General features: G+C 30.9%; 1 protein-coding gene and 1 long non-coding RNA gene across 10 annotated transcripts in view; one reads left to right on the top strand and one right to left on the bottom strand.

Moving 5' to 3' along the window:
* Window positions 1-13,461, top strand: part of LOC107996569 (papilin) — a 124,765-nt gene that overhangs the window by 106,582 nt on the left and 4,722 nt on the right. For 3 of the 9 annotated variants that reach the window (XM_017054677.3, XM_028666071.2, XM_062074597.1), the window contains exons 17-35: window positions 143-530; window positions 711-2,279; window positions 2,463-2,861; window positions 3,307-3,663; window positions 3,893-4,069; window positions 4,348-4,527; window positions 5,407-5,586; window positions 7,132-7,302; window positions 7,873-8,088; window positions 8,164-8,334; window positions 8,465-8,881; window positions 9,253-9,465; window positions 9,606-9,773; window positions 10,258-10,500; window positions 10,798-11,120; window positions 11,294-11,444; window positions 11,999-12,511; window positions 13,071-13,226; window positions 13,337-13,450. In XM_017054677.3, the coding sequence (XP_016910166.2) occupies window positions 143-530; window positions 711-2,279; window positions 2,463-2,861; window positions 3,307-3,663; window positions 3,893-4,069; window positions 4,348-4,527; window positions 5,407-5,586; window positions 7,132-7,302; window positions 7,873-8,088; window positions 8,164-8,334; window positions 8,465-8,881; window positions 9,253-9,465; window positions 9,606-9,773; window positions 10,258-10,500; window positions 10,798-11,120; window positions 11,294-11,444; window positions 11,999-12,511; window positions 13,071-13,226; window positions 13,337-13,450 (6,106 nt within the window). The remainder of the gene's footprint in view (window positions 1-142; window positions 531-710; window positions 2,280-2,462; window positions 2,862-3,306; window positions 3,664-3,892; window positions 4,070-4,347; window positions 4,528-5,406; window positions 5,587-7,131; window positions 7,303-7,872; window positions 8,089-8,163; window positions 8,335-8,464; window positions 8,882-9,252; window positions 9,466-9,605; window positions 9,774-10,257; window positions 10,501-10,797; window positions 11,121-11,293; window positions 11,445-11,998; window positions 12,512-13,070; window positions 13,227-13,336; window positions 13,451-13,461) is intronic. The other 6 variants (XM_062074595.1, XM_062074594.1, XM_062074593.1 and 3 more) reach the window with 6 other exon arrangements.
* LOC114577357 (uncharacterized) lies at window positions 4,084-6,635 on the bottom strand. The gene is made up of 3 exons (XR_003697373.2): window positions 6,455-6,635; window positions 5,398-5,577; window positions 4,084-4,590 (listed from the first exon to the last, which is right to left on the bottom strand). It is a non-coding gene; the product is annotated as an uncharacterized LOC114577357 (long non-coding RNA).

The following is a 13,461-nucleotide window of genomic DNA, read 5'->3' as shown; positions in this document are numbered from 1 at the left end:
TTATTTCTTAATTAAATTTTAAAATTAATTTCTAAAATTTCTAATATAAATTTTTTAATTTTCTTTTTTAATATATTTTCTCTAAGTTTATTTTTGTAATTAAATTTTTAAATTTAAATCACGATACTTATTTACTTTATAGGATAAATCCAGCAAAATGTCAGACCTTACCGAGGCAACTCCCCTAAGTTCACCAAGCACAGACGATTCTACTGGAAACGACATGGACGATTTAATGCTCAACGATGATGGTGCCACTCGAGGCGACATATCTCCTAGAGAAATGGAAAATGGTGAAGGAAGCGGAACAGATTTCACCGATACGTTCTTCTACACTTATACATCGGAATTTGAATCAACATTCGAAGGAAGTGGAACCAGTGAAATCACAGAAGAAAACGAATTGTTTACGACAGAATCTGGAATCACGGAAACTGATGTTACCGAGGAAACTGTCGAGGGATCCACTATGGATTCCACCGATGAATCATCTGTGGAATCAATGACGCAAGAAACTCTGGCATCTGGAGGTGAGTTTATTTAATTTTATTTTTGGAAATATTATAGATTGAAGATATTAGTTAAATTAAAAATTTGAATTTGAAACGAATTTAACAATAAGAATTTCATAAAAAATATTTCATTTTAAAAAATATAACAATTACAATTATCAATGTAATTTTGCAATATTAATTATATGATTAATATAGAAACAGATATAACAACCGAATCAGGCGCAACCGAAGCAACGACAGTTTCTTCTGAGAGCGAAGCAACTGAAGCTACATCGATGACAGAATCTATGGAGACTGAAGGTACTGGGTCGTCAGAATCCACTGAATCAGGTCCAACAACCTTTTCATCGGAAACCGAAAGCACAGTTACGGAACAAGAGATGACTGAAGAATCTGTATCAACAGATATAAAACCTGATGACACAGATAAAACTACAGAAACAAGCGTCACCGAGGAAACTACTGAATCAGGATCTACAGAACCAACAATGTCGACAGAATCAGGAATAACAGAAGAAAGTACAGAATCTGGAATTACAACAGAATCTGGAGTCACAACAGAATCTGGAACCACAACAGAATCTGGAGCCACAACAGAATCTGGAGCCACAACAGAATCTGAAGCCACAATAGAATCTGGAGCCACAACAGAATTTGGAGCCACAACAGAATCTGGAGCCACAACAGAATCTATGCCAACTGAAATTACAGAGTCAACAGAATCTGGAGCTACAACAGAATCTGAAGGTACAACGGAATCTGGAGCCACAACAGAATCTGAAGCAACAACTGAATCAGCATCAACGGAAGCTACTGAATCAACGGAATCTGGCCCGACGGAAACTACTGTATCTGGTGAAACTACTGAATCTGGTCAAACTACAGAATCTGGTGCAACAACAACAGAAGGAACGACGATTTCCGGTGAGACTACCGAATCGAGTGAAACTACAGAGTCTGGTACAACTGAGAGCGGTGAAACAACTGTCTCTGGAGTGACAGAGTCAACCGTTTCCGGATTGACACCGGTTACTGATGAAGAAGAGACCGAAGTTACTGAGAAAACACACGTAACTGAATTCTGGACAACACTCGCTCCAGAAGAGGTCACACGCAAACATCGCGTCTGCAAGGTGCCCAAGAAGAAAAAGACCTGCAAAACCATGCCGTTTGGTTGTTGTTATGATGGAATCACTGCAGCGCTAGGACCATTTGGTAAAGGATGTCCCACGGCTCAGACTTGCAATGAGACCAAACACGGTTGCTGTCCTGATGGAGTATCACCAGCTACTGGTCCAGAGAACAAAGGCTGTCCCGAATCTCTCTGCGATGAAACATTATTCGGTTGTTGTCCAGATGGAGTTACCATTGCTGAAGGCAATGATTTCGAAGGATGCAAGAAACCTTGCAACGAGACAGAATTTGGATGTTGTCCGGATAACGAGACACCGGCTAGTGGAGAAAATAACATGGGATGTTGCAATGGCACTAAATTCGGTTGTTGCCCCGATGGAATCAAGCCTGCTTCTGGACCGGAGGGTGAAGGTTGCGAGGAGGAGATCACTTCTATCACTCCACTTACTGAAGAATATGAAACGACCACTGCAGGACCTGTGCAGGAAGATTGTTCGAATTCCACCTATGGATGTTGTCCGGATGGTATTTCCATTGCAACTGGCGCCAATTTTGAGGGATGTGGTATTATCAATGCAGAGAATTGTACTATATCGTACTTTGGATGTTGTCCCGATGGAGTATCACCAGGTTCGTATTAATTTTCTAAGATAAAATAATATAATATATCAAAATATTTTCTAATATTTATTATAAAATAAATTCTATGAGTATCTATATTTACTCGATATTATTTTATATTTTTAAATTGAAAAATGCAATTATTTCAATTTCTTTAATTTATTAAAATCTTCAATATTTAATGTTCATCAGCTCTTGGGCCCAATAATTATGGATGCCATATGCCCTGTGAGAATAGCACTTATGGTTGCTGCGAAGATGGTGTTACTCCTGCACATGGTCCCAACAGAGAGGGTTGTTGTCTATCGACACAATACAAATGTTGTCCGGATAATATACTTCCTGCTCGTGGTCCCGATTTCTACGGCTGTGGATGTCAATACACGAGATTCGGATGTTGTCCCGATAATAGTACCGCTGCTCGTGGACCGAATAACGAGGGTTGCGGATGCAAATACACGCCTCATGGTTGCTGTCCAAATCGTTTTACACCGGCCACAGGACCGAATTACGATGGTTGTCCGTGTTATACGTATCAGTTTGGTTGTTGTTCCGATGGTGTCACCATTGCAAAAGGACCACATGGACAAGGTAATTATAATATTAATAATATATAAGTATAAATAATAAGTATAAGTATAAAATTAAAATTAAAATTAATATTAATATTAATTTTAGTAAAAGTTTAGTAAAAGATACAATTATATTCTGAATAATATATCTTAATATATAAAGATTTATATATATTTAAATAATATTTATACTTTAAAATAAAATCTTTTATAGAAACGTTTTATTAAATTCATAAAAATTAAATACACATTTTAATGATTGTTAATTTTGTTAATTTATATTAATAATCAAAAAGTAAACAAATAAATAAAATTGAAATAGAAAATAATTTAATCGAACAAATCTAAGTAAGTATATCATTTAATATTCATATTCTCATGTGTAAATTAATACTTACATACATCATATAGCAAAGCAACTTCTAATTTATAATTAATGGCATATTCCTCATGGGAATTTGCAGGCTGCGGTTGCGAGAACACGGAATTCAAATGCTGCTCAGACGGAAGAACACCAGCAAAAGGCCCGAACTTTGCCGGATGCACTTGCGATGCCTCGAAATACGGATGTTGTCCTGATGGTGTGGAAGAAGCTCAAGGAGAGAATTTCGAGGGATGTCTCTCAGTTCCATCCACTCCAGGAGCGGCTTGCGCGTTGGAAAGAGATAGAGGACCATGTCGAGATTTCACTGTTAAATGGTACTTTGACACAGAATATGGTGGATGTTCAAGATTTTGGTATGGAGGCTGCGAAGGTAACGACAATCGATTCAAGACTCAGGAAGAATGTAAGGAAGTGTGCGTGCAACCTAAAGGAAAAGGTAGTATAAATAAAACATGAATATTTAATTGTTTCAAAAATTTATAGAGTTTTTATAGTTAATATTATTTTATTTTCAATAATATTTTGATATTTAAATTATATTTTAGTAATTGATATATTTCTTTGGTAATTTTCTTTGTTAGGTAACGAAATAGAAATTTTCTTTTTTAAATTTTTAATTTTTTAATTAAAGATAATGAAATTTAATTTTTGGAATTATGTTGTAGATGCCTGTTTCTTACCAAAGATCTCTGGACCCTGTGAAGGCTATTTCCCTACATGGTATTACGATTCAGGTAGAAAGCAGTGTGGTCAGTTTGTCTATGGTGGATGTCTTGGTAATGCGAATAAATTTAAAACCAGAGAAGAATGCGAGGAGCTTTGTGTCACTCCTGATGATCTGGGTAAATTAATCAACTTTTTATTACTGCCAATATTTTTTATTACTTAATTATTCCGAAATTAATTGCAGAGTCTTCATTTCACTTTATTCAATAAAATGTTTTTTAATTTATTTATATGTTTTTCATATGTGATTTGTGATTTTTTCATTGTGATTGCATGAATGCAATGATCAATTTTGTTGTGATATAAAAATATAATGATATACAATTTAAGTTCCTTGAAAAGATTTAGGCTAAATTATAATATTAATCTTTATTTTTTTATTATATTTCATTAGATCCTTGCGACCAAACGAAAGAATCAGGTCCCTGTGAGGGCAACTTTACTAGGTGGTACTTCAATGCAGAATCACAAGCTTGCGAGCAATTCCTGTATGGTGGATGCAAAGGAAATGATAATAACTTCCCAACGGAAATCGCTTGTCACCAACAATGCCTGCAACCAGGAAGGAGACGAGGTATGCTCATCCATTCCAATTTCTTTTATTCGACATCCGCACGTATCACGCTCGTTTTTCTGCCTGAAACCATATTTTTATTATATAATAATATATTAATTATTTAATATATTATTTGTTTTTACTAGATATTTAATATCTAATAACTGGATATATTTAATAGTTTTTAGATTATTTTTTTTCATAAACGAATCGAAATATGTGACAATTTTTTTGTCAATTTATTTTTTGTTTTCATTTTTAAACAATTTTTCTTGCAGTTGATGTTTTTTTATCAAACACGAGAAGGATATGATGGAGATCATAAAAATTATTTTAATTATTTTTGAGGAAAATCAATCCGCATGTAATTATTTTTTTTCACGTACAACGAATTGAATTTTTCTTGATTATTGATAAAATTGTTAACAATGAAGGATTAATGAAAAAAGAAAAAAAAGAATAGTCAAAACTAAATCGCCAGAAAAAGAATTCAATTAAATTAGAATGTTTATTAAAATTTTAAAACTTCCATTAATAATATCATGAATAATTTTTATTCATTTATTAAAATATGATTTAAACGTATATTTCTTATTCACAAAGAATGCAGAAGATACTAAAACAACGCATAATAGCAGAACTTAAAAAAAAATAATATATTAGAGAAGATTAAATCATAATATACAAACTAATATTTTCCAATTCTGGCGAGTTAGTACTTTAATAAATTGTCATTTCAATTTGAATCTTCATTTTCAATTACACTAAACATAATACATTAGCATAATTCAGGCACCAAACGCCACATCCAAGCACCAAAAATTGGCACTGATCATCAGATATCGAATACAACGAAATAATTCCTAAGTAATCGTAGAAAATACATACTATTTACAGTAAAACTGACAGACGTGTGCCGCTTGGAGAAAGATCCCGGCCCTTGTCCGGGCTCTGTGTTACGCTGGTATTATGACGCCGGGCGTCAGACGTGTAGCCAATTTGTTTACGGCGGTTGTAAAGGCAATGCGAATAGATTCCGTACGCGTGCTGCCTGTGAGCAGCGCTGCCCTGTAAAAGGTATTAGAAAAAGTCAAAAAAGGCAAAAGAAAAAAAAAAGGAAAAGAAAATGAATAGAACATGGAAAATAGCAAAGAAAGGAATTAAAGGAAGGAATTGAAGAAACAAAAGCTTATCTGCTTTTTGAATAATTGAGTCGCTCGCAATTTGTAGAAAAAGAAAGAAAGAGAGAGAGTAATTTTTTATTCGTGGGTGTTGGTGGAACGATTGGACGTCGTTTTAATCGAGAAACAATTCTTATTGTTGTCATTGGTGTTGGTTCGTTTGTTATTATATATCTCTATTTTTTGGCATAAAGCAGAATTGGGCATATCAAATAATTTTATTTAAAGAATAATTTATACAATGTAAAAATAATGTATTTCAAAAATCTGATTTATGTTATTTTTAAAAAAGCATATATCAGGATTTATTATTTAAAAATGTAAAAGTATATTCAAGAATAAAACTTTTAAGAGTATTTTTTACAAATGAATATTGTGTTGAGAGTGACTATCCAATAATAATTTTCATTTTCAAATGGATTATTCAAATCTAATTACAATATTATCCTTCAGAAATTTTTATTTATTGATAATTTAACTATTTGAAAGATAAAATTTTTATTTCTTATTTTTAATTTTTAACTTTATATTATTATTGAAAATTATTAAATATTTATAATTTTTGATGTTTATTTCTATTTTTTTTTTATATATTTATCTCGAATGGAAAGTGCCCAATTCTATCACAAAACAAACAAAGCACATTTAACGAAAAAAGCACTATTAGTTTGATGGATCTTGTTCTATACACAATTATTTCTATCTCACGATTAATTATAATCAATCGTTATATCACGCATTATTTTTTAATCGTAATTATTTACAATAAAAAGCACTCTTTTCGTCGGAATTGCACGCTATTGCACCACTGCACGAACGATAAATTGATCGAATCGATAGTTCGACTTTATCCTTCGAGAAGCGATTCTCGTCTCGAGAATAATCGTTCCATGGCTTTTATCGCCTAAACGAGTTTTCTCGATTTTTCTCGATTTTCTCGATTTTCTCGTTTTTAGTTTAGTGTTCAGTGAATAATCGTGTCGATATTTATTGTTAAGAAAAAAAAGAAATAGATTTTAATTTCTCTTTTGATTTATAATTTTTAACAATTTAACGTAAATATTCGGTATTAAATACAAATTTTCTATGGTGGAATTTTCTATGGTAAAAATTGCAAGAAAAAACATTTTCATTTTCAGGAATTTGAAGAATATTTCCAAAGAGTATGATAATTAATCAATCATTTGCTGTTTACTATGAACTAATAATTTTTAATCATTGATTTATATAAAAATTGAAATAATGATTTTAATTGAGAAGTATTATAAATATATTTCCAAAATTTCAATGTTATATACCTGTAAGGAAAGAAAAGTTAATATAATTTATTAATTCTATGATTCAGAAAAATGTAAATTGAAGTAAATCGCAAATGAAATGGTTAATGAAATCTACACGAGAATCCGATATTGCATGATATAATAATTAATGCGATTAACAGATAGTTGCTTGCTGCCGCGAGCTGAAGGTAACTGTGGTGAGAAGCAATCTCGATGGTACTTTGATCAGTCGGAGAATCGGTGCATGCCATTCTATTATACTGGTTGCGGTGGGAATAAAAATAATTTCGAATCTAGGGACGCATGCGAATCTGATTGCCCGGCTAAAGTTGGTAAGATTTCGTCTAATCACTTTCTTAAAAAAAAAATAAAATAAAATAAAATAAAATAAAAAGCATCACACTATCTTTATCTTCATATTTCTGTAATAAGATTTATCGATGCTTAATGCTCATTAACGCTTTTCTTAGCAGTTTTATTCGATTATTGTCGGCGTTCCTTTCTTGTGTAATTATCTTCGATGTCGATTGTACCATATGCACGCAAATTTTATTATGAATTATAATCGAGTGTACGTCTTTTGCAAATAAAAAGATGTTATCAATATATATATACGTATATATATATATATATATATACATCATATTTTTGCTATAAATTTATTATATGTTATATATTGTTTTTATTGTTACAAAGCATGAAGTAAAAAGTCCTATGAATTAAAAAAAAAAGAAATAGAATTTTTTAAACAATTTTGTTAAATAATTAATTAGAAAAAAAAATTAGAAATAATTTTAATTTTGTTAAATTTAATGGAACATTTTGAATGAATTTTATAGAACTTTTTATTTCTTTATATTAAATCTTATCTGTATCTTATATCATTCTAAATTTAAATACAGAGCAAGATACCTGTCTCTTGCCCGCACTTTTGGGAGAATGCCACAACTATACTCAACGATGGTACTACGATTCATACGAACAGCAATGTAGACAATTCTATTATGGTGGTTGCGGTGGAAACGAAAATAACTTTGTCACCGAACAAGATTGCATTAACAGATGTCAGACTACGATTACTACCCCTGCGCCAGTAAGAGAAATCGAATTTAAACCAGGTAATATTTTTATCTTTATCATGAATTTAATTTGAATTTCACTTATAATAAAATATATATAAATAAAATTTTCAGAATTCTGTTTCCTTCCGGATTCTCATGGTCCATGTTCTGATGAACAAATCAAATGGTTTTATGACAGTAGAGAAGGTATTTGCAAGCAGTTCAGATATGGGGGCTGTCAAAGCAATGGAAATAACTTCAATAGTCGCGAAGAATGTGAATATCGATGTGGAGACGTTCAAGGTTTGTAATTTTAACTGAATATTCAATTTTTTCGTTACATTATTATTTAATTACCAAGCATTCTATTACACATTCTCATTAAAAATCATATCAATAATTATTCCAACTATTTTTTATTTTTTTTCTTTAGATGCTTGCAGTCTGCCCAAAGTTGTTGGTCCCTGTAGCGGTTTTGTCAAACAATACTATTATGATTATCGAGCAGATTCCTGTTACGAATTCGAATACAGTGGTTGTCAGGGTAACAAGAACCGCTTCCAAGATAAGGAATCCTGCGAAAAAAGATGTCAGAAACAAGTTGTTCAAACAGAAACAACGCCAAACATTACTGTCACATTTGCTCCATTACTTGAAACTGTTTCGAAGAGCCCGATTTGTTATACTCCTGTTGATCCTGGTTCTTGCAATAGTGATATCACAGCTTTTTATTACGATTCACACAATCATATGTGTCAAGCATTTCTCTATGGCGGTTGTGAAGGAAACGCGAATAGGTTCCAAACAGAAGAACAATGTGAACGTCTTTGTGGAAAGTTTCATGGACAAGGTATATTCAAGAAATCTTTAAAATTTTTAATCATTATATCTTATTTTATAGTTTTATATTAATTATATCTCAATATATGTATTGTGTAATGTACAAGTAATTAAAGTCAAAATATTATGAAAATAATTGAACATATATAATTATATTTTTAATTGAATAAAACTATAAAATTAATATAAATTAAATAATAATAATAAAATAAAATTAATATAAATATTAATTTTATCGAATATATTTGAGCATTTTTAATAATTGTAAAAATAATAGATTACGTCAAAGCAATATATCAAAAATTTTTGAAACAATTTATAATTTATAAAAGAATTTTTATTTTTGTAATCAACTTTATAATAATTTAATAATTTTTATAGATACATGTAACTTACCACCGGATTCTGGTGAATGCCGAGGTTACTTCCAAAAATACTACTATGATTCGGTCAATCGCATATGTCGCGAATTTTCATACGGTGGATGTGAAGGTAATGCGAACAGGTTTAGCTCAATGACTGAGTGTGAATCTGTTTGCATTCATCATGAGGAACCCGTGCTTCCTGGAAACGACACCAGCCTTTCAAGCTTGTGTAAGTATTAGATTCATTAATCTCAAATTTTTATTAAAAAATATCATTAAAAATACCAAATAAAATTTGAGAAGAAATGTTATTCGAAAAAGAAATTGATTCGTAATGACAATAACGAGTTTTAAACGATAATGATTCAGCAAGTTGTAAAGAACCAGTTGACGTTGGGTCTTGCACTTCTGGTGCTACCAAACGATTCTATTTCGACGTTGAAGAACAAACCTGTCGAGCGTTCATTTACACTGGATGCGGTGGAAATCGTAACAGATTCAAGACCTTCGAGTCTTGTATTAGTACTTGCCTTAGCAGTAAGTCGTGAAAATCTGTTTCCCAGTATTTGAATAATATATTTTTGTAAATATTTTTAACTTTCAGCTTGGAACGTGATAAATATCTTTATGTTTTATATTGCTGTATATTTTTATTGTTATTGTTGTTTTATATTATTTTGTTTCAAATTTTGAATCCTTATGTACCTTTTCCTTTTTTGTTAAAAATTCCTTTTTATTAAAAACCTTATCTATCTGCTTTTTATTTGTATTTTTATATATGTTTTTTATTTGTATTTTTATATCTTAATTTTTTTATCTTTTAATTATGTTATATTTAATGATATATTTTATTAGCTCTAATTATTCCTAAGCTTCAATCCTGCTAGAAGCAAAAGTATAATTTTGCTTTTATCACATATTATAATTTTTTATTATTCTTTTATTTTATATTTATTCACATTTTTCTATTTCAAAAATATTATATTCTTTGTTATATAATTCTATTATATATTTTTAATAGCTACCAACGAGATCGACGTAGATTCTGGAAAGGATACAAAGGATCCTTGCACCGAAGCACGCGAAGAATGTCAGACTATCCGTTGCCCATATGGCAAAGAGGCGTTCGTGGACTCTCAGGATTGCGAACGATGTCGTTGCGTTGATCCTTGTAGAACACAAATTTGTCCCGATAACACAAAATGTGCTATTACCTTAGTTGCTACCAAAGATGGTACAGAATACAAAGGAGTATGTAGATCAGGTAACTGCAAAATAAAATTTTTATTTTATATATTATGTTCTATTATTCTGTATTTTTCAATAAAATATTTCAATTACCTTTTTAATGATTTTAATTCTAATTATAAAATATCCTTTAATAATTTTAAAAAATGCTAAACTATATAGATTTAGATTTATAAAATATTTATTGATTTATTAATTTTGAACTAGAATAAGAAATACTTAAATATTTAAAGAATCCTTTCAATATCAATTTCAACAATACAATCTTAATAATTAAATTAATGTGAATAATTTAATATCTATTATTTCACAGTCATGAAACCAGGCCGTTGTCCAAGTGTATCGAATAGTACTAGATGCGAACAAGAGTGTCTCACAGATGCAGATTGTTCTGGAGATATGAAATGCTGTAATAATGGCTGTGGTGCTTCTTGTCTCGAACCAGCCGCCGAAGAAGTTATATCGACTTCTCCAAGACCGTTCGTTACTCCACCTGTAGTTGGTGCTGAACCAGCTTCCATCAAGCAACCAGAGGAGCCGAAAGTCAGTGCTCAGGAAGGTAGTTACGTAACATTGAAGTGCATTACTTTAGGAAATCCAAAACCAATGATCACATGGAGAAAAAGCACGACGTTGGTGAGATTTCTTGATTTTTCTGAACTAAAAAATATAAATTTTGTAAATTAATATTATTAAAATTTTAATATAAAATTACAAATGTACAAATTAAGAAGTTATGAAAATTGAATTATTATAAATTATTATTGTACAAAGTATTGTGATAATAACAGAAATTAAAATTTCGCCAGATTGCACCTTCAGAAGCCAGACGTCGCATATTATCCGATGGCTCTCTTCAAATTATTAATTTAGATCGATACGATGGTGGAACTTATGTCTGCACAGCTGACAATGGTTTAGGCCCACCGGTAAGAGCAGAATACCAATTGACTGTCACAGGTACGTACCATACGTTAAATATTATTATAAAATACTGTCTTGTAAAGTATTTTGTGGACTTGTCATGCATCTTAAACAGTAGTTGGTCGTTCTAATTAAATAATTTAATACATGAATGTTTTGTCTTGTATTTAATATTTATATTTATAGAAAAATTAATAATATTTCTTCATTTTAAATGTTCTCTTTGCAAATTCACATTTCACATAGATTTTTAATAGATTGGAGATTTTTTATACAAATTTTTATATTTGTATAAACAATAGATTATATCTAATTTTCTAAATATTGTCACATGAATTTTATTTTCTATACTATTTCTATATTTATGTTCATTTTTATATATATTTTTGTATATCTACATTTTTAAACAACAGCTAAGCTGTCAAAAATTATTTAAAGAGACATGTAACAATAAACATCAAAAATATTTTCATTATAAATTCATTTCTATTTTATAAAATATTTCTCATAAAAACAATCATACCTTAATAATAATTTGGTGGTGGTATCCAACATTTCTTTCTTCTGCATGCTGCCTTGACCTTGCACAGAACCGAAAGAACTAGCTGCGGCCATCCTAGGAGAGCCTGATGCACGTGTGACAGTTGCCATAAACTCTCCCATATCTCTGCACTGCTACGCATGGGGTTGGCCCAGACCTTTCGTCACTTGGTGGCGAGGCGAACGCATGTTGCCACTCGCTTCGGAGACTTACGAACAGGATTCTGAATACACACTTCTGATTAGAACAGTCACTATACAGACTCTAGGTGTTTATACCTGTCAAGCATTCAACGCAATTGGTAGAGCTGCATCTTGGTCGATCACATTGCAAGCTATCGGTCCCGTATACAATATCAAGCCCGAGTTCGAACAATATATGAAATACCTGATTGATGCTCCTAAAAAAGCTGAGAAACCTAAATATCCTTATAGACCCGATAGAACCCAAACTCCTGACTATCGACAGATTTATGGAGCTAGTAATACGACTAGACAGAGTCAAATTTCTACGGTTAGTCCTATTGGATGGACTACTCCGGAGTATGGTTTGAGGTTTAGAGGTGAGGGTAATATATGGTAATGATGGTTTTTTTTTTTAACTTTGCAATTGCACTATTAAGAGATAAATGCAAGACATATAGTAATAAAGATAAAAAGTTTTCAGAGATTTAAAATTTTTTTTATTATTTTTAATTAATTTTTTACTAATTATAGTTCGAAATAGATTAGAAACTGTTCGTAGACAATTTGGAATTATGAATTTAATATAAAAATGTTAATATGAAAAAAATAATATAAATAGGAATTTTAAACTTTATCTCTAGAAATTATAGTGCAATTGAATTTTTTTTCTTCTTTATAACATTTATATTAACTAATGCTTTGATATGCTTCGATCACATTATGTGCTCTGCTGAGTTTGTTTGAATTTGCTTGCATGTTATATATATACAAAACTAATATATGAAAGATTATCAATCAATCTAAAAACTCAAAAAAATGGTAAGTTTACATTCATATTTATTTACGTATTAAACTTACACATTTTTCTCTTTTTTTTTCTTTTTTTCCTGGATTTCATTTGTAGATATTTTATTGATGATATTGAATATTTCACAGTGCCTGTCACAGCCAATATAACGATAGGACAAAATCAATTCCCAGAGGGTAGTGATGTTAATATCGCTTGCCATGTCGATGGTTATCCGATTCCTCGAGTATCTTGGTATAAGGATAATGAAATAATTCATCCGAATAACCGAATTCAAATTACTGGTAAACATATGTTTTAAATAATTAAACATGTGTAATTAAATAATTAACTTAAGAGTTAGTTAAATAAGCGAAGAAGATATTTAAAAAACTTTTTCTAATTCTAATTTTAGAAGTGAACAGACTCGTAATCAGTGATGCGAATCGGGAAGATTCAGGAAGATATCGTTGCGAAGCGAGTAATGATTATTCCTCTGCTTCTGCTATGGTGGATATACAAGTTGCTGGTAAATTTTTA

Source organism: Apis cerana, linkage group LG5 (assembly GCF_029169275.1).
Source record: "Apis cerana isolate GH-2021 linkage group LG5, AcerK_1.0, whole genome shotgun sequence".
Lineage (NCBI taxonomy): Eukaryota > Metazoa > Arthropoda > Insecta > Hymenoptera > Apidae > Apis > Apis cerana.
Note: the sequence above shows the minus strand (reverse complement) of the source record. Positions and strands in the feature narration are given on the sequence as shown.